Source organism: Hippocampus comes, unplaced genomic scaffold (assembly GCF_001891065.2).
Source record: "Hippocampus comes isolate QL1 unplaced genomic scaffold, H_comes_QL1_v1.1 scaffold61, whole genome shotgun sequence".
Classification (NCBI taxonomy): Eukaryota; Metazoa; Chordata; class Actinopteri; order Syngnathiformes; family Syngnathidae; genus Hippocampus; species Hippocampus comes.
The window spans coordinates 76841-103529 of NW_017805501.1; the positions used below are offsets into that span (position 1 = coordinate 76841).

Sequence of the window (26689 nt, forward strand, 5' to 3'; positions counted from 1 at the left end):
CCCCCGCCCCCACCGCAATGCAGTCCCACACAGGGCAGCTGTGCAAGCCTTTGGCCGCACGGTAATTATGAGCCGTTTTGTAATTCTCAAGCCCTTTGGTGGTTCTGCACGGAACACCAGAAAACTTTCCCTGCCGACCGCACGGCCTGCAGACTTGCTCCGAAAGAAAAAAGAAACTTTGCGGGGGAACTTTGAGAAAGTGAGCGAAACAAGAGGTGTCCCCGGGCCGCAGTCCTGTCGGCACGGAGAAAAGTGCCTGCGAGGTGTCTGTAAATCAGAATCATTACAGCGTTAACCTCCAATCCATCTTCATCTGAGAAAGTATCAGCAAACAAGCGTAGGAGCCCCCCCTCCCTGCAAGTCCACTGTGGAAATGAGGTGGAGAGAGGCCGGCGACCGCTCGCCGTCTGCCGGCCTCCCACGCCTGAATCCGAGCCAGGACCAAGGTTGAAGGCGGAACACACACACACACACACACACACACACACACACACACACACACACACACACACACACACACCTCATTCTTGTGGATGTGTGTTGCGGCGGCGCAATAAGAGGCGACTCGTGGGCCGATTGTGATTTATGCGGCGGTGGGTCCGGGGCGAGCGGGACGCAGGCCAGCTTAGGGGAGAAGATGGATCCAGAGCGCGAGCGAAGGAGACAATCTGATTAGAGCCTCATACCTCCTTTCATCTTCATCTTCGACACTCACTCTATCGGACCGGCGCCTCCTCCCTACACTTAACCTGCACTCAACACGCTGCCATGGTAACAAGCTCCAAACACGCGTAGATGATCGGGTAGGATGTGTCGGATTCGAGATAGAGAGTACTGGATACCGGGCGATTTATTGATTGATTTATTTATTTTCGCTTTTTAGCTTCATGCTAACAGACAATGCAAAACGCCACGGATGGGCGAACGAATAGCACTGCTGTGGCGGCATTAAAACCTTTTGAGGAAGGGATATTTGAACACACACAGTGCAGTAACGCGCACTTTTGAAAACCGATGGTTCCGAAATAACTGGATTTGTTTTGTGCAAAAAACATTTTTGACCCAAACATATTTTTTTGAACTAATATAAACATGCTCTAAAGTCAGGCGGGTACACGAGGTTAAGAAGAGAGGCAGACGGGGTAATGGAGCCCAAAACCACACACAGGCAGATGGACACAGAATAAGGCAAGGGAGAGGAAAATGAAATGCCCCCCACCACCCCCCCCCCCGCTCATGTTCCAAGACTGCCACCCAGTGGCTGAAACGGGTAATGCCAATGCAAAAAGGGGTCTGGTTTGAGTAAATGACTTTGTGAAAACTGGGCGAAAGTTTTAATTATTCTCTTTTCATTCTAGCATTCGTTTTGTTTTCTGTTTGGGCTTCACAATATGAAGTGAGGGACACACACGTGAACCTTAAAGACGACCAATAAATTCATCGGCGGTGTATTTTTTTTTTCTCTCCAAATTGCAGCCTTCGTGATACGATACTACACCGCAATATCGATTTGAACGCTACGAAATGCCCAGCCAGTGGTAACCGATCACATCAAAAACGCACAGTGACCTAAAAAGTCATTTCACAACAGAAAACAAAAACAGTATCTTGAGTTTACGTCGGGATCGAATTCCCCAAGCAAGCGACTCCTTTGAATTCGGCGCGCACAATTCACTCGCCGCAGCCCATCAAAACACGGATGATGACATATTTGGCTCAGTGCAAAGAGGCCGGCATCCCGACGTGGCAGGCGCCAGATAAACATCATTAAAAGTAACATCATTAGCATCCAGACTCATTTGTGAGTGTGTTTTGTGAGCGTTTTCGGAGATGCCGACTTGCTTTGAGGCACGCCTGTGTGTATGTCCGGTATCCTACAAGCTGCCCAGATCACCAACAAGGCCTGGCAAATATAGCGGGGGCGTTAAACAACAACAAGGGGACAAGATCATTTACAAAAATTCACATAAAGGGGGAAAAAAAAAAAAAAACGTCCAACAATATCAAATGCAAGAGAGAAAGCAAACTTGCACAGACTTCATTATCGTGGAAACAGCTGCAGGGAGCCAGGAAGGTCACGATCGTGCACGTGTGTGTCCTGTGGGGAGGTTTCGGACCTAATTGGCACCGGCATGTCAAATGTTCCCAAACTGGCACGGTTAAAAATGCTCCGATGAATTCCAAGAAGTAAAGTTGCAGCAAGACTTGATGCCTGATTTTCCAACTAATCCCACCAAGTTTAATAATTCCCCAGATAAATTTAGACAATAATGTACGAGTCGCTGGGAAGGGGGTATGACATAAGTAACAATGTAGAAGACCCATTAATGCCGTCCATTATGTGAGGACAAGCACGCCGACTTGGAATTATTCTCTAATGAATGCAAATTAGCTTAATTAATGACCTCATTAACATAACTTCTTGTGTTCAATACATCACAGAGACACGCGGGACATTAAGCAGCTCAAGTGGCCCCTCGTTTATTCTGGTTCCGGCTAATCTATATTGCATATTTCCATCATCCCCTGACGGTGTCGGCCTGTCATCCCGATAAGAAATCGGCAGCACATTTGCCTCCCACGTGGTTAATCTTCACAGGCTAATGTTAGTGTTTCTAATATTAGCGACCGGAGGAAAATTATCAGGAGGAAGAAGACGCTAATGGTTGGGGTCAGCTGACTTCGGGAAAGGTGTCATATTTACATATTTCTAAATTTGAATTGCAGGTCTTTTATTACTTTAAATTATGCAGTGCATTTTATAATCTGAATTGCAATATTTGCCATATTTTACATTTCACACTTGGCACAGTTGAATTTTTATTTTCACGTCTCCTCCAATAGGTATGGCCCATCTATTTATCTTAAAAATCAAATGTTTGAGAGAGAAAAAAAATTGCCCCAAAGGTTTGTGAGAAGAAACTAGTAGCCCAGGAGATAGCCTTATTAAAATCAAGTACATAAAACAATCTTGAGTTCCAACAGAGCTGAAAAGTGTGGGAAGTATGATGATGTGAAAACACCACGGCAGTAGATGAATCAAATTGCTCGAATATGAGGCTATTCCGCCAATAATCAAAATGCAAATAAATAAAGTGAACCGCCACACTCTGCCTCCCACGGCTCTGAGCAATTGCATATTCAGGAGAGTCATTTATGTCCTAAAGAACTCAATTTAAAGTTGTAAATGTGAAAACAATACTCGCGTAGCTGCAAATACTTATTTGATGCAATGGTGCCTTTCAATGACATTTTAAAGATCCCTTTTGCAATGAATAAGTCAGATGAGTAAAAGTTTTGGGGGGTTGCTTTTTTTTTAGTATTTATGAGCACCACTACAGTGAAATCAAACGTAAAAAACAGTATAATGTCCAAAATATTTGGACAACTGACCTGTGCCGTCGAGCAACTGATGACTTGTACAGCAGCGAACTCCAGTGGCAAGGTGTGGAACTGCAGGGTAGGAAATAACATTTATGTTACGGTAGCCAGACATGGAAAGCAACGCGCAACGTATAGATACATCAGTATCGTGACATATAACGTAAAAGACAGCATGACATACGAAACAAGTGGGCCACTGACCTGTGCCGTTAAGTGAACAAACGAGATTGTCACTCGTGGTGACTTGTACAGCAATGACCTCCAGCGGCGATTTGTGGTACTGTAGGGTGGAGGGGAAAGGGGGGGGGGGAGACCTGTTTAGTTGTCATGCTAAAGTTGGATTTCTGCCATTGAAACGAACACATTTGAACGCATAGCCACATTTTGCATTCATTGAGCCTCTGAATGGGGTCAAAGTCACCATTCCAACTGTTGCGGACGTGTCATGATGGATAATAAACTGCATGTGTACACCAGTTAGCATGTTCAGTGGTCGTTAGAAAAAGGACACAGGAAACAATATCTCTTAAATCTGTTTACATACAAAATGTACATCACGTTATCCTATACAATAAACGTATTTCTTTCAAAACCCAGTGTTTTAATGGACTTCACTGTACATTTGTATCCAAATTGAACAAATCGCAATAGCGAGCTAAAAACAAGGAAATGAAGGGACAGCAATGTAAAGTAACGTCTGCCTTGCACATTAAAGTGCACAGACTGAATCATAGAGTAACAATTTAGTTCCATAAAACAGAACTGAGATTTCTCAACATTAATTTTACCTTTTGTGTCACAATGAGGCCGTTTGGAAGCGAGCGTGACAGCTTCCCAAGGAATTGTTTTGGAGTATTTCGATGCATGGTTCGGTCTAAAGTGACTTTGACAATTATGAGACCCGTGTGTTTGTTTGTTTGTTTTAATAAACAAAAAAAAACACTGTTGCAGTGAGAATTTCAGTCAAAGGACATTAAAATGATAACGTAAAAAGTTTGTCGAATCGGACCGGAAGAGGGAAGCGATAGCTGCAGTGAGTGGTAATTACCCCCTGGTTTCCTATTGGTTAAAAATAAAAACACGTGACCCAACGTGAATTAACTACAGCAGTTGTCAAGACTCCCAAGATGGAAAAGGAATTCAAACTGCGAAGAAAATAAAAATAATTTACAAGCTTGTGTAAACATGAGCTTAGGCAGAACATGGCAGATAAAATATTTGGCAGGAAAAAAAAAAAAAAAAAGAAAAACACGATACATTCTCTGCTTCTCGTTTCAAACAAACAACAAAAAAGGCTTCTGGTAGAAATCTTTTAAGACGACATCCAATCACATCGTGCCAAGAACACAAAAAAATACAACAATAAAAAAAATAAAATGTCACTGTACAAACCGGTCGATTGCATGTTTGGCAATGTCATACCCGGTCGACTTTTAATTTCAAAATGATTTGTGCAACCTTGACATTTTGTCAATGTGCTTTGATGTTACTTAACATCATTAACGTCGTCTGCCTTTATTGTGTCTGAATCTGTAGGGGACTAATAACCCCCCAAAAAACTGAACGTGAGTTCCCAAAAAACTGAACGTGAGTTTGGCAGTACCTTTCGACACCTCGAAGGAGTTAAGTCCAGCTTTACTCATACACAAAAGCACTGTTTTTTTTTTTTAATCACCTGACCGGAAGTGATTTAATTAACGTATATCTGCAAAGGGTCCAGTTGAATGACCATAATAATAAAGTGCAGGGAGAGAAGAGCAGTCACGGAATAGAAGCCTATTTAGTACCACGTTGTGCTGAAATGCAAATTGTTCTCGCTTGAGTTGAGTCAGTCATCAGTCCAAACGGGTAATAAAAGGCATATCTGGACCAAAAAAAAAAAAAAGACAGTATTTCACATTGACGCAAAAACAACAAAGCAAAGCAACCGACCAACTGTAAACTAACACAAAAGGCTTTTTATGTGACGCTTAAAACATGGTCAGTTAACAATTTTCTTAAAGCTCCAGTTATGATAGTGAGGAATCACATCCTTGGAAGAGGATTAAAAAAAATGTACATTAAAAAAAAAAATAAAAGACTATTTTGTCATACATGCAACGCGCACACAAGAGGAACAACAGAGTGAAGCAGTTAGTTGACCAGGGAGGACCAGCCCCTCTCCTCAGCATTCTGTTCATTTAAAAAAAAAAAAAATGTCCAGGAAGAAGTGGGACGGCGCCTGCAGCTTCGTGGGATGCGCGTCTAAATTTCGGCAGAGGTGGCGGCTGCCGGCGGCTTGCTGGTGGTCACCACCTTGGTGTACTGCGTGAAGATGGCCTCGAAGGCCTCGTCTCTGTGGATCATGGCGCCGAACACCAGCGGCTGGAGCAGACAGGGGGGGACGGAAAATCTATAAATCAGCGGGGTCGGGGGTTGAAGCCTACTCAAGCGACTATTTTTCCCAAAATCACTGAACCATCGTCTATGATTCACGGAAAAACTCGCCTATTTACCATATTTGCCGTTTTTGTTCTCAATTCAGTCATGTCTAATAGGAAACGACTGCTTCAGCGCCATCAGTTCCGGGTTCGAGCCTTTGTATGCTCTGTGTGCCTACGTGGGTTTTCTCCTGGTACTCTGGTTTCCTCCCACATTCCAAAAACATGCATGGCAGGTTAACTGAACACTCTGTACTGTCCCTAGGTGTGCCCTGCGATCGGCTAGCAACCATTTCAGTCACTTTAAGAAACATTTCAGGAAAATACTTTGTCATTTGTATTAAAAGACATTCTGTACACCATTGCAATGATTTAAAAAAATGTATTTAAATACAATCTTTGCGTAAAACAGACTTCACTTGGTACCTTCTGGGTGGAAGGAGTTGCTATCGAGATGCCCATTCCACTTCCCGGTAGGACAGAGAGCACTTTGTACTGGAAATAAACAAAAAAAGTTTGACTTGCCATTACTGACTGGGATACTGCTCCATTTTTTTTTTTTTTTTAGCATTAGTCACCTTTTGTATGTCAGTAATATCCACCAGCTTGATGACTTTATTCTTCTTGGAGGAGCCCGACCTGGAACTGGAGCTCTCGAAGCACAAGTAACTAGGGGACACAGAGAGGGTGGCATTGTTAATTTCCCTTTTCAATGTCTTTTCCGTGGCACTTTGATGAGGAAAGAAAAAAAAAAAACTTGGAGAGGTGTTCCACTTACTTCTCGGTGACATAAAGCATCCCGTTCCTGATGTAGTCAGTGGGCATTTTTCGGTCACGGTTTATCAGGCAACACCTCCAGCCGTTCTCACACACTGGCGACAGACACATTGACCAGTTACAAAGCTCCTCATATTTCTGACCTGCAATGCAGCTTAGGAGAATGCGAGGGCTTGTATAAAAGCTGCAGTACGAAGCTCTCACCTGCCAGAGGGCGCTCTGACTCCGGCAGGTTGAAGATCTCGTGGAAGGCCCCCTTCTTGGTGCTGTGGGAGCGGCCGGCCTCTTCCTCGCGGCTTACGCCGCACGGCACCGCGGCCAGGCTCCCTCGGGAAGCCACAGGCTGCACCTAGAGACAAAACGAGAACCAAAGACAGACAGAAGCAACACAAAAAAGAAAATCAGGAGGTATTGTCGACAAGGACAGGTGGGGAACATTTGACACGGGTGGTGGCCGCTAAATGGGAGAGGGAATCTATCGCCTACATTACAGTGGAGGCATCGAGCACTGCTGCGAATGGCAAACATCTCACTCCCAAAACCGTTTGCTTTTGTGCTGCTGATTTGGTTAGCAACAGAGCTCAAATGCACTCACGAGCTAACCCTCTAACATCCACGCGTGAACAACGACATCTTTGTCTTGTCTCGTGACAACAACTACTGATTAAAGCAACTGCGAGAGCAACTGCTATGATGAACTGACGGTTCAAATGGGCTTAACGTCAATGTATGTGAAGCAAGGCTAAAATGAACCAAGGGAGAAACTAGTTTTTCAAAAAGGTCCACTCCATTGACATCCTATTGACCACAGAGGGAGACACAGCGAGTGCCCTACCTTCTCTACGGCAGAGAGCTGAGAGAGAGAAAGGACAGAGGACAATCCTGTGACTGAGTCCACAACACACACACACACACACACACACACACACACACACACACACACACCTGTGATGTCCAAATAGTTGCAGGTCTCATCATCGAATGGGCCACCTTCATACATTCGTGACAATATTTTGACCAACAGAGGGCAGTAGTGGGAGGCAGATTAATCTCACAATTTAGTTAAAAAAGAAATATCAAAATTATTTTGAATATAGAAATTTGAGATGCACTTTTTTGGAATTCAACTATTGAAATAAACTTTGAAGCACTGCAATTTTGTTTTTGTTTTATTGTTCACGTGGAGCACTTTTGTTCCAGCCTCGCTTACTTTGAAAGTGCTCATGAAATACAACGGAGTTGTTTTTCTGCACCTGGAGTTGTGTTGAGGCCCGGCTTCCTTCTCAACATGTTAACCGTGACTCAATGCTTCTGAATTTATGTAACCCGACGCAGACGGGATTGTGACGCAACGACAAAGCCCTGAACAGGTACACACCTGATTAAACGGTCAGCTTTTTTGCATCAGCCACGCAGAAATGTAAAGCGGAAAATAATCCCGCTCGCGCCATTAGGCATATTTTTTGCGTGGCTAAGCCCTTTAGGATGGTCTTGAACGCGGGGGGCGGGGCGTCCGCCGCTTACCCGGCGAGACACGGTGGCGTTGGTCCTCTCCTTGAGCTGGGGGTCGGTGGGGAGACTGTTCCACACGATGTACGGCGTGTCGTACTTGTCGCGCAGCTTGGGGCAGCTCTTGAACAGGAAGTCGATGATGAAGAATTTGACGCCGGCGTACAGGCCTGAAAAGGAGTCGCGCGGAACGATCACAACGCGAGACAATCTCGGAAGGAACGCCAACTGCCTGCAGCCCGCACGCACCGATTGCTGTATGTATGCATTTGTTTGTGCATACTGAACCAAAGTCAAGTAGTTTCAGCGAGGAATAAAGCTCGTTGTTTGTCGCCTTACCGATCATGAAGCCCATGAGCTTGTACGGCAGCACGCAGGAGGTGATGAAAGCCACCCACAGGCAGATGTACAGTTTACGGGTGCTCTCCGGTTGCACCCACATGAAGAGGCTGTGGGGAAAAAAAAAATAATAATAATAATAAAAACAGCAGATGTCTACTTTGACTGTGGCTCGAGTTTCAGTCGAATGCGCAACTCTTTCAACTTACTTTTTTATCTTCTCTAAAACGTCCGCCATCTTACCAAAAAGGTTCTGCAAAAAAAAAAAAAAAGGCTGCATCAACAACTACCACTTAAGTCGAATAACGAATAAAAATGGCACCTGTGCTTTTTGCGCAACGTCAAGGACGAGCTGAAACTTCTCGGACACAGTCAGGTCTTCCTTTGGAGGCTCCTGCAGAGCACAAACACATCCGAGGTTCACCGCCTAAACTTCAGAGCGCACAGAATTCTGACCGAGCACAAAAAAGCCCCGATATTTAAGAGGAATATGGAACCAAGTCTGCTGCAAAAAAAAAAAAAAACACATTGCAATTAGAAACCCCGCCATTGTGTACAGGATGCCAAATAAGCACTGAAAATGAAGAGGATCATAAAACATCAACACCCATGCATCTAGCGCGGACACACTCATGTTACATAAATATTTGTAATCAGTAGATCAATTATTCAACACAAACCAACCACCGTCACATGAGGCTCATATCCAAAATATTAGCGAGCACACCGACCCGCGACAACAAAAACGGGCAACTAAATGTGCCGACGCTGTTTGAGCAGCACTTACCATGGGTTCAGAGACCTCAGGCACAATGCTCCACTGGATCCTCCAACCTCTGCAAAAGAACACACATCAGCTTCATATTTCTCACGTTTGGGACTCGGCGGTTCCGCGCCTTACCTAGCTATGAGGTAATTTAAGGACAAGCGCAAGATGGCCAGGAAGAGGAACATGGGGAAGGCCCAGCCATGCCAAGCAGCATTCATGTAGATCTGCAACACAGTCAGACTAACCATCGACTCGCATCGACAACAAATCTAGATACACTCGCTCTGCTACGATTTGAAGAGAATGTAACGCCGGCGATGACCGCCAAACTCGCTGGGAAGAAAACCTCTTTCTATTATTGGTTGCAGATGTTAATGATTGGATTAGACAGCCGCAGTCCAGGCGTCATTACTTTGTATAATGTGATACTTGTCATCGGGAGCACTATTGGGAGGGAGGAAAAAAATGGAGACTCACAATGAAGGCAATAGCTGAGGTGTAGACAGAGTGCCAACTGGATAAGGCGGAGAGGTTCCTTAAGAAGTTGGTGACAGGCCGAGCTCCTCGCTCTGAAACAGTCAGGACACACCCGACGTCAAATCAAGTCACGAGTCAAATAAATGCAGATTAGATCGCAGTTGTAATATTGAAAGGGGGGAGGGAAATGCAATCAGACTATTTTTCAAAATCGAGAGCACTTACTGAGTCGCCGCATGTTTTCTGTCAACCTGGATGGGAAGACCACAACAGAAGCTCAGAACACACAAACAACCCACTTTACCCGCAGAGCCACCATAAATCTGCTTGAACAACAACAACAACAAAAAAAAAACGGCAGATCAATACTGGATGAAAGACGAGTCTCGTTCGAGTGCGCCACGCCGAGCTCCTGCCCACCTTTTAGCACTTAGCGGTTCCTCGGCCTCCACCGTGCTCTCCTCGGGCTGGAAGCGGAAGTCTTCCACGTAGACGCCGAAGCGCTCGTGCAACCACTTTTGCAGCCGCGAGCTCCACACCTCCTTCTGCTGCTGCTGCTGCTTGTCTGCTTCAGAAAAACACGACAGGGTTGCATGTCAAGTGCGGTTGGATTTCCTTTCAAATTTCCCCGATAACATTCACAGTTCGTCTTTAAGGTGGCTCATACAAACACACATACGGCTCGGTCAAAGCATGCTAATAATAGCAAAAAAAAAATAAAATAAAAAATAAAATAAAACAATTTCAAAACACCAGCTGACTATTGTGCACTTTTGTACCCTCTCCCCTTAATGATGTTAAATACACACGTCCAAGAATAACCTGCACTTCCCAAACACACCTTTTCCTTTCCCACTTTCTATCTCACACATACACACCTTGTCATTCCCTGTTTGGAGAGACTTTCCCTGCAAACCCCTCCACTCATCTTCACACTATTTATTCCAAACCCCCCTTGGGGGGGGGGAGGGTCTTACCTGTTCCATTATTAGAGGGCGACTGTTGTTTTCTAGGAGGTTGCGGCGGAGAATCCTCTAGCCTGAGTTGGAGAGTGCAAAAGAGTGTCACTTTCACTTCCCGGTGGCAGGATAAACTTTTTTTTTTTTTTTTTGCTTTTGCTTTCAGTTGGCATATTTAGCTTGACACCAAACATAATCCAACATCCTATATATTTTTTAGAGGGCAGTTGCAGTTTTATTTTCCATTTCGATAAACCGTTGGTTTCTGTAATTGACATTGAGGGAAGCTGTGGATGGTCTTCAACCAAAAAAAAAACGGTTGAGCGTGGTTTCAAGCATCTGTAAAAACCCGTGGAAAGTTTTTAGTGACTCATATTGTTGGGGATGGTTTGATTTAAAGTTCTATTTCGAAACAAATCTGTTAAAATGGAATGCCTTTTCATTCTATTTTGTGCCAACGGCTGCTTCCTCTATTATGGCGCACCTGCAAAATGGGATGTGGCGGCGCCCCCGTTGGCCGCGAGGCCTGTCCGCTGTCGGTGGACTGAATTAACGTACGCTTGGCTTGCTGAGGTTTTTCTCCCAGAGAAACGGAAATGTATCACATATTCTCAATCAGGTCTCAATTGGCGAAATTAAAATCGCCCGATAAAAATGTCAGTTGCTATTGGAGATTGCTCATTACATTACGGAAATTTCCATAAGCCGTATCTGGGACAGCGCGGTCTACCGATGGCATTAGCGACTAAATTTAACTCAGCCCGTTCTCGTCACACATGGAAACTTCCCAGCGTAACCAGAGTGCTCTATTTTTAGCCACCGACCACCAACGCCACCCTCGTTGGTTGGCGAACACCTCCGATGGATGTTTACTACCGTTCGACAGGAGAATTCCCCGGAGGACGGGACAATCTGCTGAACCGTCTTTGGCATTCTCGAGTTCACGTTTCCGAGCCGCTAATTCCCTCGGTGGAATTTTGCCATCGGCAGGCCGACAAGCATCATCGGATCGCAACGAGGACGCCAGCGGTGCGCTTGGACAGAACCGTCCGCGCAGGTGCCAAGAAATGCCGCTGTGGTTTAATGTGTCATTAAGGGATGACTTGGAGAAATATGGCGTCCCCCTTTATTTTTTATTTGGTTTGGATCGACTATAAAGCGACATAAACCATTTTGACACAAAACAAGCAAAAAATACCCAATGAATCACATAAAACGTAACTTCTCACCCAAGTTCTCGGGTTAATTATAATGACCCAAAAGCGCAATGGTGACATTTTGGAGCAGATGGAATTTTTTTTTTTTGCGCTAACTCTTTTTGGCTCATTAATTAAAGAGAGTCAGAGGTTTGGTGGTAAAACATTTCAAATGCTGGCAATGTACCGGTGGACGCTAATTACACAAGCACAAGAGTGCCTTTTAAGCGAGCGATAAACATTAGCATTAGCCGCAACGCAGGAGGGCTTTCGTTTTGGCGTTGGGATCGTGAGTTTTATTGATCAGTTGAGAGGCTGACATTAATATTGAATGCGTCCCATTTGTGCGTATCTGACTAGAAACTGTGACCGAACCGTTTTAAAATGATGCTCGGAAGGGCTTGGGAAATATGACCGCAATCTTCCCGATGACATCAGCCCAATAAAGGTGTCAACGTTTTGGCCTTTTACCTGGACTTGAGCACGTCGCCCATCTTCTGCTCCAGGTCGAGCCGCTTGCTGCGCTCCCTCTCCAGCTCCTGCCGCAGGGAGTCCACATTGGTCTCCTCGCGCAGCTTCCTCAGCTCTTCCTCTGGAAGACACGGCCGTTATTGGAACCTCGGCATACAAACTGCCATGTTGCGTTAAGACGTGAATCAAAACAAAACGTGGATTTGCAAGTCCGTTTGAATCGAATGCCTGCAACGACTCGTGCGCAAACGACCCCAGAGTCCTTCCTGGCTTTGTTGTTCACCACACTTTCAGTCTTTCACCTTCAGCTCTGACCCAATAATCCGCCCTGCCAGGCTCCAGCATCGAGCGGTCTCAGGTGTCGGGACTTTCTAGAACAACATCGGCTGCATTTCCTCCCGGTCCTTTGTCTGCCGGACTAAAGGGATGCATGAATATTTAAGGACGGAAGGCAATAAAGTGAGAACAAAAGAGAAAAACACCCTCGAGGGGGCGGCGAGCGAGCCACTCTTTAATATAGCCGGAAAATAAAAAAGGCCTCTCTCTTTCTAAATGATCTTCAAACATTTGAGACCAGTTGCCGCCGCGTTAGCAACTTCCTTTGTTAGCGCCGACCTGGCTTTTGGAGCTTGGCACTGTCCATTTTGATTTGCGATTATTGACGTACATGAATGGATTTGGTTCTGTAAATGATTGCCTCTCCCTCACCCCCACTGCCAACTATTTTCTGCTCATCTAAGTGTTGGTGTTGCATTGACAAGGTAGTAGGAAAGCATGTATGGGGTTGGAAAGGTGGCCGAAGGGTTCTACGACCTAATCAGCTTAGCCGTGGCTAGCTTATCAGTGCCAGGAGCGCAGCAGTCGTCGGGTAAACCTATTAAGATATTAGCTAACCCAAGCGAAGGGAACCAGAAGTGGATCAGTCGCATTCAAGCCACCCATGGGGAGCGTGAGCAGCCCAGGCGTGCCCAAGGACCCAATCCAGACCTTGACACATGAAGCCAACTGAAAATTACACGACATGTTAGTTACTGGAGTCCATAAAGATAAACCCCAGCCACGCGTGTCAGTCTGATGACGTACAATCCTGCTCCTCAGAGGCCCTTAGCAATTAGACGCCAAATGAATAACATTGTCAACACGCCTGTTTTGCTTCTGAAATTAGATCGCGGACGCCGATGCCGACGTTTTCCTCTTGGGCCACGGCCGACCGATCAACTTACTGAGGCCGCCGCTACTTTTGTGGCTCTTCAGCTTATCGACCGCTCCGGCGTAGAGCAAATCGAAGCTGTCAAAGGTGAAGTCGTCCACCTTGCACGCCCTCATCCGCCTCCGGATGCGACCGCTGGTCGGGACGTCGGAGCAGGAGCGGCTCGACGGGGAGCCCGCTTTGGGTCTATCTTGAAACAGAGCCACGACTGCCACTTCTCTTCCTCCCGGGGTGCCCTTTTCCAATTCGCACCCTCAAACGTCCTGTTGAGTCAACATGATCTCCTCCAAGGCAACATCGAAGACTATTCTGCTTGCTCTCATACAGAAGCGGTCAGCAACTGGGACTGGACTGAGTGCACGAGGCACCAAAGGAACGATGGGAGGGGGGCACCGGAGGTAGCGAGAGGTGGGGCCTGCACCATAAGAAGGCAAGGAATCTGTAATCGCGCACAAGTACATTACGCATATCGTTCCGAGATCGAGGAGATCGGCATCTTGCACGTTTCGAGTTCTATGGATTGCATTTACACAAGCCGGCAAAAAATCACATTTCATCAAGGTTTGCCAAGGCCCGAAAGGGGGAAAAGTACTGTGTGAACTTTTCCAATCAGGCGCAGGAAACAATGGCGCTTTTCATTGGATGAAGGTGGGGGTCATTAAGGTTCACGGAGCGAGAGACAGAAGCCAAGTCTCAGTTGTGGCAATCTTGGCGAGGGAGGGGGGGAAAAAAAAACAAACTATCATTGAGTGTCAAGCCATGAAAACACGAAAGGAGGAAGTGTCATCCGGCTTCATTTCGTCTTGTGACCGTCAGTGGCTTCTTGTGCTCTGGCCAGCACGTCTCGCAAGTGACCTAAGTTCTGCTTTCATCCCTTCGTTTCCCTTTGTCCCCACAACTTGCTGACTTCACAGCCAAATCAGCCCTCACCTCGCGGGCGGCCGCATGACACAGGCTTCGCGTTCAGCCATCTGCTCGTCTCCGCCGAGAACGCAAAGGCGAGAGGAGCACGGAGTCGCCCGCTCGACGGGTTCCGAGAAAGCATGGATGAACATTTCAGAGTATATGATCATTTTAGAAAAGGTTGTGCACCATTAGACACACTTACTTGCATGAAGCTTTTGAGAAAAAAAAAAAAAAAACACCACTGCATGCTTTAATGAAGGCGCACTGAAGATTTTTTAAATATCTGACTAGCAGTGTACAAATAACACCCTGATGGCGTCACTCGGTTAATGTGATTCATCTCTGGATCTAAAGTGACCTTCAGCTGTGCTCTGATGTTTCACCGCAGAAGTTTGTGTGTGTGTGTGTGTGTGTGTGTGTGTGTGTGTGTGTGTGTTTTCATCACAGCATGAAATGGAACAGCAGCTAGGACAGCAACATTGATCGCCTGGTCAGTATAGAACGCTCCGTCGCAATGACCTTCCATACGCGACCCCGAACGAGATCGCTTTCAATCATCTCGTTGGAAACAACAACAATTCCCCTCGCTCGCCCGCGCCTAGATTGCGTGAGGCAAAAAGGCGAGTCGTCTTAAGAGTGGCTTTCCCCGAAGGAAGCTTCCTTAGTTGACACGTTCCCTTCTTGTGATTCGTTGGAGGATACGGGGTTGCGCTATTGACGTGGCTAATGCATCGCGCCGTTCGGCCTTCAGAAACAGCCTGATAAAGGAACCGTATCGATTGTTTTTTTTTACCCCATACGGTGCTCTACTTGACGCACGCGATGCTAATTCCATATTGTCATACACTGAAAGGGATGCTGGACTTGTTTCCATACAGATACCTCATTAGCTAATGTCATCACAAGTGGCAGGAACAAAAAAAAAAAAAAAAAAACCTCGAACGGGAAGACCACCTTGGACGAAAATAGAACAGTCAGACAGAAAGAGGAAAGAGGGGGCGGTGTGTATGAAACCAAGCATCCAACCCGACGGGGGAGGTTTCAATGGAGACTGTCGGTTGAGAAGGAAACAGGAAGTGGACGCTAACCCGAGGGCAACAAACATCACCTGATGTTACAGAGCGCTCCAACAAGGAAATTCTTCCAGGTACACTTGTGAACAGGAAAAAAAATAGACTAAATGATTTGAAAATACATTCAAAAAAAAGGAGGACCAGCATCTTTTTGGGGATCTCATGTTTCCATGGTTCCATATTAATCAATTAAGTTACCCGAGTAAAGCACCGGGCAATGGCTTCCAATGCCAAAGGAAGGGCATGGGTCACCGTGTCCGCAAACCATTTAGAATGGAAACGCGTAAGTCCGGTGCGGACCACAACACAATACACTTCTAAAAGCGGGGGTGTTTATTTTCGCAGGCGGTGTGGGTCCCGGCATTATTTTGAGAAGGAGAGCCAAAAGACGTGTGAAAGGACGAGAGAGAGCGAGAGGAGCTTCGTGCCCCCCAAGGCAAAGAGCGGCAGCCATCTTTTCTGTGGCCAAGCTGGCTGCGGAGTCACCTGCGTGATGATCACATCTGTGAGTCAAAAAGCGAGCCGCTGAAAGCAAAGGCCTGGCAGAGACCCCAAAGAGCCGTGAGAGTCAACGAGAAAGACGAGAAGCAGAGGAGAAGCCAAGGAGGAAGCAAGACGAGCCCACCTGGGGCGGCAAAGCCCATCCAGCGTGAATCTTGACGGGCTCTTTTCGCTCCGGCAGGAGGCTTTTTGAGAGAGAGAGGACATGGCCCGAGGTGTTCTCTTTCACACACTCGCCTGTCTTTTTCGCATTCGCCGCCAAACAGACGTGGAGCAATGAAAAGGGGGAAAAAAAAGGACGGAAGCGAAGCGCCGCCGTCCATTATGCGATCCTGCCGACCTGCTCCAAGGTGCAACGGTCAACTTGGCGAGACACAGCGGGCGCTTCTTTTCTATTCATGAGGTCCGTTGTGGTATAAAGTGCGCCCGGAAAGCATTTCAATTTTTCTACAGATGCCAAAAGATGGCGGCGAAGCACTACGCGAATCCTTAAGTCACTCCGACATAGTTCCTCAGCAACAGGATGTCACAAAACGGCAGCCGCGTGTTACATGAAGCTCCGCGGCTCACTTCGACATAGTTCACTGGCACCAAGGTGCCACAATATGGCAGCAAAGTCATATTTTAATGGCACCGTCTTGAGCAAAAACTGGATACGCAGAGGTACGTGTACTCACGTAGAAAGTGTTTCTCCAGTAAGGCAATTTCCAAGTGTCCTTTGACTTCGTTCAGCCGTTCCGACTCTGACCTCTGAAAGTCCTGGATCGCCGCGGCCATGATGGGAGACCCTGAACCAGCCTGTGAATGCGCACACACATGCACACACACACAAAGAAAAACATCTTTCAATTATTCATGAAGGAAAAAAAATCCCTTTCTGGTGATTTTAAGTCTCGGGCTACCATTACAAAACCTCTCCCGAGCCGACACACACTACGCATGACTCACACTAGCGTTTCCCCTTCCTCAGTTCAGGTCTGGCTGAGAAAAGAGGTGGGGGGGGGGGGAAACAAAAGGGAGGGGGGGGGCTCCTCTTTTCGCAACACGTGCGCAAACGCGGCTGGCTTTGACGCGAAGGATGAGGGACATGCAGGGACAAAAGGAGGGATGCTGGCGCAAGCGGCGACGGCTCGGCTCGGGTCCTTTAAGAGGCAGACACGCACACGCATGCACACACTGCAGAGGCTTTCCCTCCCGCCAACAATCACCTGACAATGCAGTTGGGGAGAGAAGAGGAATAAAACCTGCTCATCAATAGGGGCAAAAAAAAAAAAAAACATAATTGGACGAAAGCCATATGCCAGGAGGTGACATACGCTGATGAAAAACTTCACCAAATGAGGTTCGGCGGCGCCGAGGACTCAGTATTAATAGCGATTGTAATTCATTTCACAGCCACTCTCGCAGCTTTTTCAATCAATCGGGCTGCCTCGGCAGAGGGGTTACGTTAGGTCGAGCCTCGGCTTGCACTCGGCGTGTCCAAGGCGAATCTTGGAAAAATGGAAGTAGGCTGTGAATCGGTTCAAAACCATTATTAGAGACGCACAAGAAATGTGCTTTTTTTTGTTGTTGCATAAAATGAAAGTTCTAAATATGTGCAAAATATTTTTTAAAAGATTATATTAATTTCAGAAGTAGTGTTTTTTGTTTTGTTTTGGTTTTTTTTTTCAACCCACCCCTGCTCGAGAAGCTAACGTTCCCGCTTTTAAAGGCCCGCTGGGGGTGGTAATGATCAGCCACGTGTGTGGAAGTGCAAATTAGCAGTCCCCCAGTAACAACTACTACTTTCTAAACTCGCTATTGGCTTTTTCGAGAGAAGACGCGCAAATTAAAAAAAAAAAATAAAAAAAAAGGGTAGCGAGAGCCCAGTGAATTTGCAATGGCTAAACGCATCACCTCACATGAGCCGAGTGACGTGACATCAGTGCAGCCTGCGTGGGTTTCGACTGAGCCATTTGCGTACCAGGGGGAGACTTTCGCAGCCGTAATGTCGAATGTGTCCGGGGATTGTGCACACGTGTGTGTGTGTGTGTGTGTGTGTGTGTGTGTGTGTGTGTGTGTGTGTGTGTGTGTGTGTGTGTGTGTGTGTGTGTGTGTGTGGCACAGTGCCTATTTTAGCTTTTCTGGCTGTGAGTCATCTGCGTGGTGACGCGAATGACGCTCTCCCCGGCGGGCTGACACAGGCGGCGTGGGCCAACGCCGTCGCGCTCACGGCAAAGCAAAGCTCAAGTGTATGCAATTAAAACGCACGTGAAAACACTTGAATGGGTCATTGTCGGAATTTGGTGAGTGATCTGGGAGTCACTGGAGAGAAAATAGATGGGAAGAGAATTCAAAGTAAGAATGCAATCTCCGGGGTGCTTTGCAGTTTGCGTGCTATTAATACATCATAAAGGCTCCGTGAAAAAAATAAAAAATACACAACAGAGAGAATACGAGATCCATTCCTGTGAGTACCATTTGTCATGTTTGTATTTGCGACATGTGTGCGTTAAACTAGTAGTTGTTTGAATGTTTATGATGACAGCAACATGTATGCTAATTTACGTTAGCCAGCCTATGGCGCTTTACATGATATGTTAGCATGAAGCTAGCGGGCTCTCGAGTTTGATTTGACATGTTGGTCTTTACATATTGAATGTTTTGCTTATTAGGAAAAAAGAAAACAGTGAGAGAGCAAACAAGCACTATTTTTTGTTTGTTTGTTTTTTTTTTGGGGTGGGGGGGTCACTAAGGGTTGGGAAATCGTGATTGATAGCACCGAGGTGGCTCGGAAATATGAAGCAAAAGCAATCTTCCAACTGCTCGGGTGTGGAGATCCGAGCCGCATGTTCAAGCAGAATAATTCATGAGTGCCTTAAAATACCACCTTGACAAAAGCATCCGGGGTCCGTCAAGGCTAAAACAGCGAAAACAGTTTTGTGTCGTGTTTTGAGAAGCACCTACGGGGTCTCGCGGAGGCTCGTCGTTGGCGGCGCGCTTGGGCGGCACGTCGTCGCTACATTCGTTGTCGGAGGCGGGCGGCGAGTCGCCCAGCTCGGGGAAGTCGTCCCGCGTCCTCGGGCCTCGGAAGCGGATCTTGTCCAGGCGCTTGAGCATGGTCAACACCGCGCACCTGGGCTTTAGCTTAACATGGCGGATGGCAACCCTGTTGGGGAGGGGAACCACAAGCACAGCGTTGTGACAGTCGGCCTTCAGTCTGAACAGGATGCGCGCGCTTGTAACCCGTGACAACCATATCCTTTTCACCCGTCTGACACGTACGTGACCGCAGCGCATCAGTTGGCCTCATTTCCATGGTGGGAGTGATTGCAGGGGAGCAGGCAAAACTCTCATGCTATATTGACTGTTGGCAACCCGGTTCAGACTGTTCACCAGCCGCTTTTTGTTGTTCATAAAACGAAAAATAAAAGCGTAATATAAAATACAAAAACAAACGAGTGACGTCACGAACCGAATGTAGCACTTGAAAAATGTCATCATGCCCAATTTCGATTTGGAGTGTTCCTGTTGTATAATACACATCATCTGTCATACAGGTTTTAAATTTTACATCACGACCTGCTGGAGGCTTGAGGGAGACGAGAATAGTCCCGCTGCATTCTTCATTCATTCATTCGTCTGCTGCTGCAACCAATCCTGATTTGAATCGATGCCGATCAAACATTCATGTCCTTACATAACATAGCTGCTCTGAATAAAATTGAAATATAAACAGAGACTTGCCGTTACAATTTGCGTAGCCTGAGTGAGCTGAGATGCACCCGAAAACAAATAAAGAGTCTAGTCGAGTATTTCCCGATGCGACATGATTGTAGCGACCTGCTCCTTTTCGATTTATTTGTAGACAGCCCACCCACGCGGGCTCCTGAGACTGCAGCTTCAACCGGTGGGCAGGTGTTGCCTCCGGGAGAACGCGAATAGAAATGGCGCGAGTGGCAGGTCATTAAACACTTCCTTTTTCCGCACCGTGTCACGGTGAAATGAGCAAGTGAACACACGACACTTTTGAGCTTGCCCCAAAAGCCCCTGCGAGTACTTCCCCGAGAGCCAAATGCTGCCATCATTTTAACAGGTGAAACTGAAAAAATGGAAGCAATGACACTGGGGGGGAAAAAAAGATTGAACTATCGGAATGAATTGGAGAACGTTAACTATTTTAAGTGTTACTATTTAGAAATAACTTCTGGCCATCATACGCATAGTAGAAGAGTGTGCCTGTGTAATCTTCTGCCAATGACCTATAGTAAATGGAGGCTACTGTCGGTCGGCCATGCAGGTCACAGACGGCGCGCCAGCCAATCACAGCTGCCTGTGGATTACGCGCTATAAAAAGGCTCTCCAGAAGTAAACCCGCCCTATATCAGCAGGTCAAAAATAGAATGCATCATATAGAAGTAGGGCTGAACGATTTTTAAAAACAATCTGCGATCCCCCCGCTGAATATCGCGATTTCCATCCAAAACAACATACTAGGTCATCCCCTCATTATCTGGGCTCTCCCCGTGGGCGATTCCTTGACAAAGAGAGGGATTAAAATAACTCTTGCAGATTAAGCATCCCAAGTGGTGATGGTAGAGAAGCATGTTTGCATTTTTGACATCTACTTGCAGTATGTGTGCTACACACCGTACTTTCCATGGTGGATGTGATCAAGGAATGTTCGAGAAATGCCTTGGGGCCAACGTCAAGATGGTTGAGCAAACCCAAAATGTGCAAAGGCAACACCGGGTCAGGTCTGGGGCTTATTTTAGTCACTCAGCACTCAAAATAATGATGTTTAGCAAACATGTTCATCATGTAATTACTGCTGCCAACTCATATGCTGCGATTAGATCATCACGGCGGTTACATAAACAAGAGATGATCGATAGGTTGTGAACAGCAGGTCAATTTCTCAAGTGGAAAATACAGTGGGGAGTGGACAGCTGTTTTCAAATCCAGATTGAAAAATGCAACAACCCTCACATAAAATGAAGTATGGGTCATGATTGTTATAAATCAAGTGTAGGTGGGCCGAGTGGGGTTGACAGACAAATCTGCTTTCCTTCCAATGTCAAGTGGGAGTACGTTTTTTTTTTTTTTGCGGCATGTGGCATAGAGGCGTCATGGAATTTGAACCATTCGAGCTTCCTACGTGCACTAAGAATGCACCACAATACCCACTTTGAAATATCTGTAAGATTTTTTTGCAAGCTAAAAGGTAAAGATGTGGATGTTATATTTTTGCTCTCAATTTTGGGGGTGAGGCTTTGATTTTTAATTACTTTTCGGTTTCTGTATTTCAAAGTTTTCAATTTTATGTTTTTTTTTCCTGGTTTTCAAAATACGTTTGAGGGGTGGCGTTCATTTCTGTTGTTTTTTTTTATTCTGTTTTATAGATCTTTTTTTCTATTTATTAGATTTTTTTCAGTTGTTAAAATATTCCACAAAACATTTTTTTTAGATTCGGTTATAGAGGTTGTTCGTGGACATGAAAAACAATCAAGTATAATTAAGTAAGTGGTCGTGGAGGAGGACGATAAATATTTTGATACTGTTGAACCACTACAGAAGGCCCAGCTAGCATAACGTAGCGGCGAATTGCCGCTATCACGGTACACATTTAATTTTGGTTAACGATTTCATTTTTTTTAATTAAGCAAACGACGCATGAAATATAAAAATACACCGTCATTTTGTCAGCTTGACTGCAACACCACGGCACGTGCCACACAAACCGCCCCAAGTACCCCTTTTTAAAATAAAAGACATATTTTCTTACCCAGCGCGTAAATCGTAGCAAAGTTTCATGAACACTGAGATTGTCCTTCGTTTATCCGTCAGTACACCTGCTGCTCAGGACGTCCAAGGGGACCGCCAGTGTCGCGGTGAAAAAAAAAAATATATGCTCCCGTCGCTCAGTCAGTCCATCACGGCAACGTCCAAAAGGATCACTTCTCTTTTTTGTGCGCGTGTGCTGGAAGGCGGAGAAGGCAGGAAACAAAAATAAAATACCAGTGTCGTCGCTCCAGCTGAGAATGAAAAGTGCCGCCGGTAGCGTCAGCCAGCACCGTTAGCCTCAGCCCGAGGCGTGCAGTGAAACCGCTAGCTTCGTCTTCGCACTGGTGACAGGCAGGGAAGGGCCACGGAAGTGACGTCAGAGGGACATATTAAAGTGGCTTCGCATAGGGAGGGAGACCCCACGTGCACAATTTGTCAAATAAACAAATGTTTAAAAAAATGGTAAGCATAAGTACATACAAGTCATGCCAAATTTTCATTTAAATGACCATGTGGTATAATTAACGTTTCTATGTAACTATATTTTGGTCGGTGCAGGGGTTGTTTTGCCAATTAACAGAGTTGTTACGTCACAACGGACCGGAAAAGCACAGATAACCATTCAATACGAGTTTTTCACGAAAAACAAGGTGGGGTTGGGGGTTATAATCCATTAATTCGGATCAATTATTTATATTAATTCAAAAATTTTTTAATCTCTTGGACAACCATGAATAGCAATGGGATTATTTTTTATGTTATTATTTTTATGGTTAATATACAGTAACTTGGTATTTTCTTTATTGGAAAAATCAAGTGCGGCTATACAAATAAGGTGGATTTACTGACTTTTGTACTATGTATCCCGTCACATTTTAAGAAAAGGCCGACTGAGATTTCATGGCTATTTCCTATTGTGAAGGATCAATTTCGATTATTGGCCGCGAGATGGCAGCAGCCTGTCGCAAAAGAGAATTTCAATTATATTATCGGACCCTCCACTAGATGGAAGAATTGCACTTCTAATATATAAGGTGGTTGGCTCACCTGTAAATTCTCGTTACTAGGTACTTGTTTGGCATGAATAAAGTAACGTAGTTTAATACCCGTGTCTCATTAGGCAAATAAATATGTGACACACAAATATGTTATACGTTCAATATCCTTTCAATTTGAAGGGAGGCATCAGTGGCTAAGACAACAAAAGCCCCAAGTTGGCTTGCAACCTGACTCGGCCTTCGAACCTTTCACATAATATGCTTGCCTGATGGCAGCAGACGTGTGAACTGAATCAAATCGAGCCAAGTGTTGATTTTATCCCAATTTATGAAGAGCCCATGCCTCATCCCCAACCTGCATAACGCCGTACTGCCTCTCCCCCAATCTGCCACGTAAACCCCAGAAAAACATTCCTCTCATTAATGTACTGGACAATATCTGGGGGCTTACCTCAGAGTGCCGGCGGGCCTCGTGTGAGTGGTCTGAGCAGTGGAAAAAATGCAAATAATGTCAGGGGAGACTGGAACAGCTCCATAACCTTGTAAGGTAACGTTCTTATCGGCACTCACCGATATTCTTCTTTCATCTCTCGGGTGGCACTCACACACACAAAAACAAAAACATTAAGTACAAAGTCAACATCTTTAATTTGTCAGACTTAACTCCAGTGTCTTAGAACCGTAAAAAATAAATATACATTATGTTACAAAACATTTCCAGTGTCCCAACGTTACAAAAATAACCACGTATTAAACAATATTGATCACACAGGCGGAAACAAGACGAAGGCACCCTTGTGAGTGGTAAACATAACTTAAAGAGTAGCTGCGAGGTGGATTCTGGTCTTCCAACTGGAGAATTCCATCGAGAATCTTCACGATAAATGTGAAAAACGGCTTTATAGTGCTTCAGTGTTTCCATCCTTCCGTTAGTGCTCTTTCTTCTCAACATAAAACGCATTTGGGAGGCCTCAATGCTCATCTCCTGATTGTTCAAGTTTGATTCAAAAAAAAAAAAAAAGTAGATGCTTTTCCGCCATCTTTTCACCAAATTTGAGAGCTTTTCTCCGAGTTCAAAAGTAAAACAAAAGGAGCACTTTTTTTTTTGCCTTCTTTGAAATCCTATGGGACTAATGTACCAACGTGTTTCCTACCAGTCACACTTGCAATACATTCCAAGGGGGGCGTCTTCAACTTTCGAGTCTCTGCTTCCCCGCCCCCCCCTTTTTATTCCTTTGATGCATTTGGCACTCCGGGTTCCATCCTCCTCCTCCCTCTTGTTCCCTTTATCATTCCTTCTTTCCTTCGACTGGGTTAATACTGATCTCCGGACTCGTGGGTCTCTCCCGGGGGTCCGGTCTCCTCCTCTCATAACGGTGGGCTGGTCTGGATGTCCCTAACAGGTCAGATCGAAGACTCGTTAAGGTTAATAAATGCAAAATAAATTTAAGCAAAGTAAAAAATGTAATTAAATACACATTTTAATTTAAATGATGAAAATGAAATAAATATAAACCAAAAAAAATTGCTACATTTTATATTATCTATATTTAGTTATGTACCGCGTCCTCTATTTGTATATTCATATAAAATGGAGATATAATACCAATATATATATTCCACTCACTCTGAGTCTGTGCCGTTGACCGTCGCCGACTTCAAGTGCATCGCCAGGGCGGTTTGACCAGCGACCCGTTGTTGCCGGGGCGACCGCCGTCGCTGGAGGCCAGCGAGGGCCGGCGGGACGACGGCGCCATGATGTTGACCGACGTCGGGGACGGGGAGGTGGCCATGTTGTAGTTTGGCGGTGGCGAGGTGATGGTGGGCGAATTGTAGTCGCTCAGCTTCTCCCGTAGACGGTTCTTCATGTTCTTGTCGGTCAGAGGGGGCGGGTAGGTGATCTTGTTCTTCAGGATCCCTGGCAGCAACAGATCAGTTGGCATCCTTTTTTGGATTTGTAGTTGGAAGAAAAAAAAAAAACGGAATTTCTCTGACCTTTTCTCTGTTCAGGCTGGTGGTTGCTATTGGTCTGACCGGCGGGCATCATTGCCTCCTTAGTGTTTCCGGCCACGTGCTTGTCTTGGTCCTGAGGGGAAGTCTCGAGCCTGTCCCGGTCCCCGATGTGGTTGATCTTGCTCTCCGGGTGGAGCTCCACATTCACTTTGGTCTCCACACGCAGGCGCTCCGGAGCGCCGGGCTCCTCGCTGTCGCTGGCCGTGGCGGCGTCCGTCGGCCAGTACGGCGTCACGTGATTGGATACTGGAAGGGTAAACGGTTAACAATGAAAAATGTCTTCATCAACTATCAAAAATAATAATCAATTAATTTGATAATTGATACATTTTCGATTAATTGTTGCCTCTATGTTTGTGTTGACTCAAAATAAAACATTTGCTTTTACTTTGGAAAACGACACTTTTGCCTTAATTTGATCCTTTTTTTTTTTGGCTGTTTTAAAATAAAGGGACTGAATTTATTTATTTTTTTTCAATCAGTTGTTGCATTATTTATTAAATCAAACTTGGCTAAGTGTTGAGGTTTGTTCCTGCTTGTATGTGCTGGGTAAGTTTGATATGTGTACACTTGATTTCCTGAAATCATGCCTGTGTATGGTACGTTAAACAATGACTTCTCGGCCATGTTCAATGATGGAAAGGTTAACGGCAACCTCTGTCGTATTCTTTGTTGCTACTGTAGTATGTTGGTTTGACTTGGATTGATCGTTCATCCCCATGATCAACTCATGGCAACGAGCAGAAATAATTCATCATCTGCTGCTCTACAGTAATGTTCCCCCGAGTGCCTTAAAACAAAAACTCTTACCTTTAGGCGTGCTGTGAGCCGGCTGCCTCTCGTTGTTCCACTTGGGCTTGACGTCCATGTCGTCGTCCTCGCTGTCCGACGAGTGCGACGAGGCGTAGGAGGAGCTGTTCTCGTCCAACGACAGCTCGCTGTCCGAGTCGGAGTCTGACGCGAGGAGAAGGAGGCGCGGTGAGATGAAAACATTCAACTTCAATCCTTTTTTTTTTTTTTTTTACACACTCACCATCTGCCTTGGAGCCACTTCTGTGGAAGAGAGGCCCGTCGAGATCGGTGTGCCCTTTGGCCGTTCCGGATGAGACGCTGGGCTTCTGGCCCGACTCCTCCCTGCTTTGACGAAAAAAGACGGAGAAGGAATCAAGGGAATTTTTAAAGACCATTCATATGTCAGTTCTTGCATTCCTTGCTGTGCACCTGAAGCTGAGGAGAATTTGGCTGGAGGACAAAATACATTGCAACTCTTTGAACAAGAGCCACAAAGACAAATGCATGCGCGTGTCAGTCATAAATTCCCTTCTCTGCAGTTATGCTCCAATCTCATGCCTACATCAAGCCTGCTCACGGGCCTCCGGTACCAGGCGGCACGCCACCTTTCTCCCCGCCCACCCGCCCGCCCACGGCATCCTTTAACCTCGGGGTCAGCTCATATTACCCCGACGACAGATTTACGAGCACGGGCCTAATCCAAGACCTGTTAAACCCCTCTGAAGCTGCTGAACGAGTGCCCTGGCTCACTTAACAGATCTGATCACAGAGAAAAATAATTGAAGGGACATTTGTCAAGAGTTGGGGGATGCATCACAGAGCAATGTCGTGTTAAGTGATTGTGAAACAAGCATGCGCAGAGAGACTTAAGTGGAAGCAGCCATGCGGTCAGTGGGCGTGCTGTACCTCCAGAGTGCGTAAGCCCGGTAGCTGCTGCGGCTCTTTCCTGACCTGAGCGTGCTGTCCAAGGAGACGGTGGACTCGCCCATGGCGGCACAGTACACGTGCCCGTCGTCCGTGTTGTTGCAGTTCAGGGAGCGCTGCCAAACACCCCGACGAGTCAGCGAAAAAGCGCAAACACACACACACACACACACACACACACACACACACACCCACACACACACACACA

General features: G+C 45.9%; 2 protein-coding genes across 3 annotated transcripts; both read right to left on the reverse strand.

Annotated features, from left to right (window-relative positions):
- Positions 1–3906: 3906 nt before the first annotated feature.
- Positions 3907–22135, reverse strand: gramd4a (GRAM domain containing 4a). The gene is made up of 19 exons (XM_019877111.1): positions 21756–22135; positions 18938–19139; positions 16669–16789; positions 12302–12422; positions 10653–10714; positions 10096–10243; positions 9901–9926; positions 9676–9767; positions 9331–9422; positions 9217–9265; positions 8752–8823; positions 8639–8682; positions 8430–8539; positions 8106–8260; positions 6786–6930; positions 6583–6676; positions 6383–6473; positions 6231–6299; positions 3907–5748 (listed from the first exon to the last, which is right to left on the reverse strand). Exons 1-19 carry the CDS (start codon positions 21782–21784, stop codon positions 5629–5631), a joined length of 1842 nt encoding a protein of 613 aa, XP_019732670.1. The 5' UTR covers positions 21785–22135; the 3' UTR covers positions 3907–5628.
- Positions 22136–23381: 1246 nt separating this feature from the next.
- Positions 23382–26617, reverse strand: LOC109520138 (cadherin EGF LAG seven-pass G-type receptor 1-like). 2 transcript variants are annotated; one of them, XM_019877123.1, is made up of 6 exons: positions 26464–26617; positions 25799–25899; positions 25576–25719; positions 24748–25011; positions 24380–24670; positions 23382–24148 (listed from the first exon to the last, which is right to left on the reverse strand). In XM_019877123.1, exons 1-5 carry the CDS (start codon positions 26544–26546, stop codon positions 24411–24413), a joined length of 852 nt encoding a protein of 283 aa, XP_019732682.1. In that variant the 5' UTR covers positions 26547–26617; the 3' UTR covers positions 23382–24148; positions 24380–24410. The 2 variants fall into 2 exon arrangements, with proteins under 2 accessions (XP_019732682.1, XP_019732683.1); XM_019877124.1 differs by having other exon boundaries at positions 26509–26616.
- Between the last annotated feature and the right edge of the window lie 72 nt (positions 26618–26689).

Bases quoted from the DNA above. Each gene is read 5' to 3' on its own strand.
- gramd4a (XM_019877111.1), bottom strand. From the start codon at position 21,784: ATGAAACTTTGCTACGATTTACGCGCTGG. The intron at 6,474-6,582 runs GTAAGTGGAACA...TGTGTCCCCTAG, and splicing joins ATGCTTTATGTCACCGAGAA to TTACTTGTGCTTCGAGAGCT. The intron at 6,300-6,382 runs GTGACTAATGCT...GTTTATTTCCAG, and splicing joins ATATTACTGACATACAAAAG to TACAAAGTGCTCTCTGTCCT.
- LOC109520138 (XM_019877123.1), bottom strand. From the start codon at position 26,546: ATGGGCGAGTCCACCGTCTCCTTGGACAGCACGCTCAGGTCAGGAAAG. The intron at 25,900-26,463 runs GTACAGCACGCC...TCGTCAAAGCAG, and splicing joins CGGGCTTACGCACTCTGGAG to GGAGGAGTCGGGCCAGAAGC. The intron at 24,671-24,747 runs GTCAGAGAAATT...TGTTGCTGCCAG, and splicing joins CCAGCCTGAACAGAGAAAAG to GGATCCTGAAGAACAAGATC.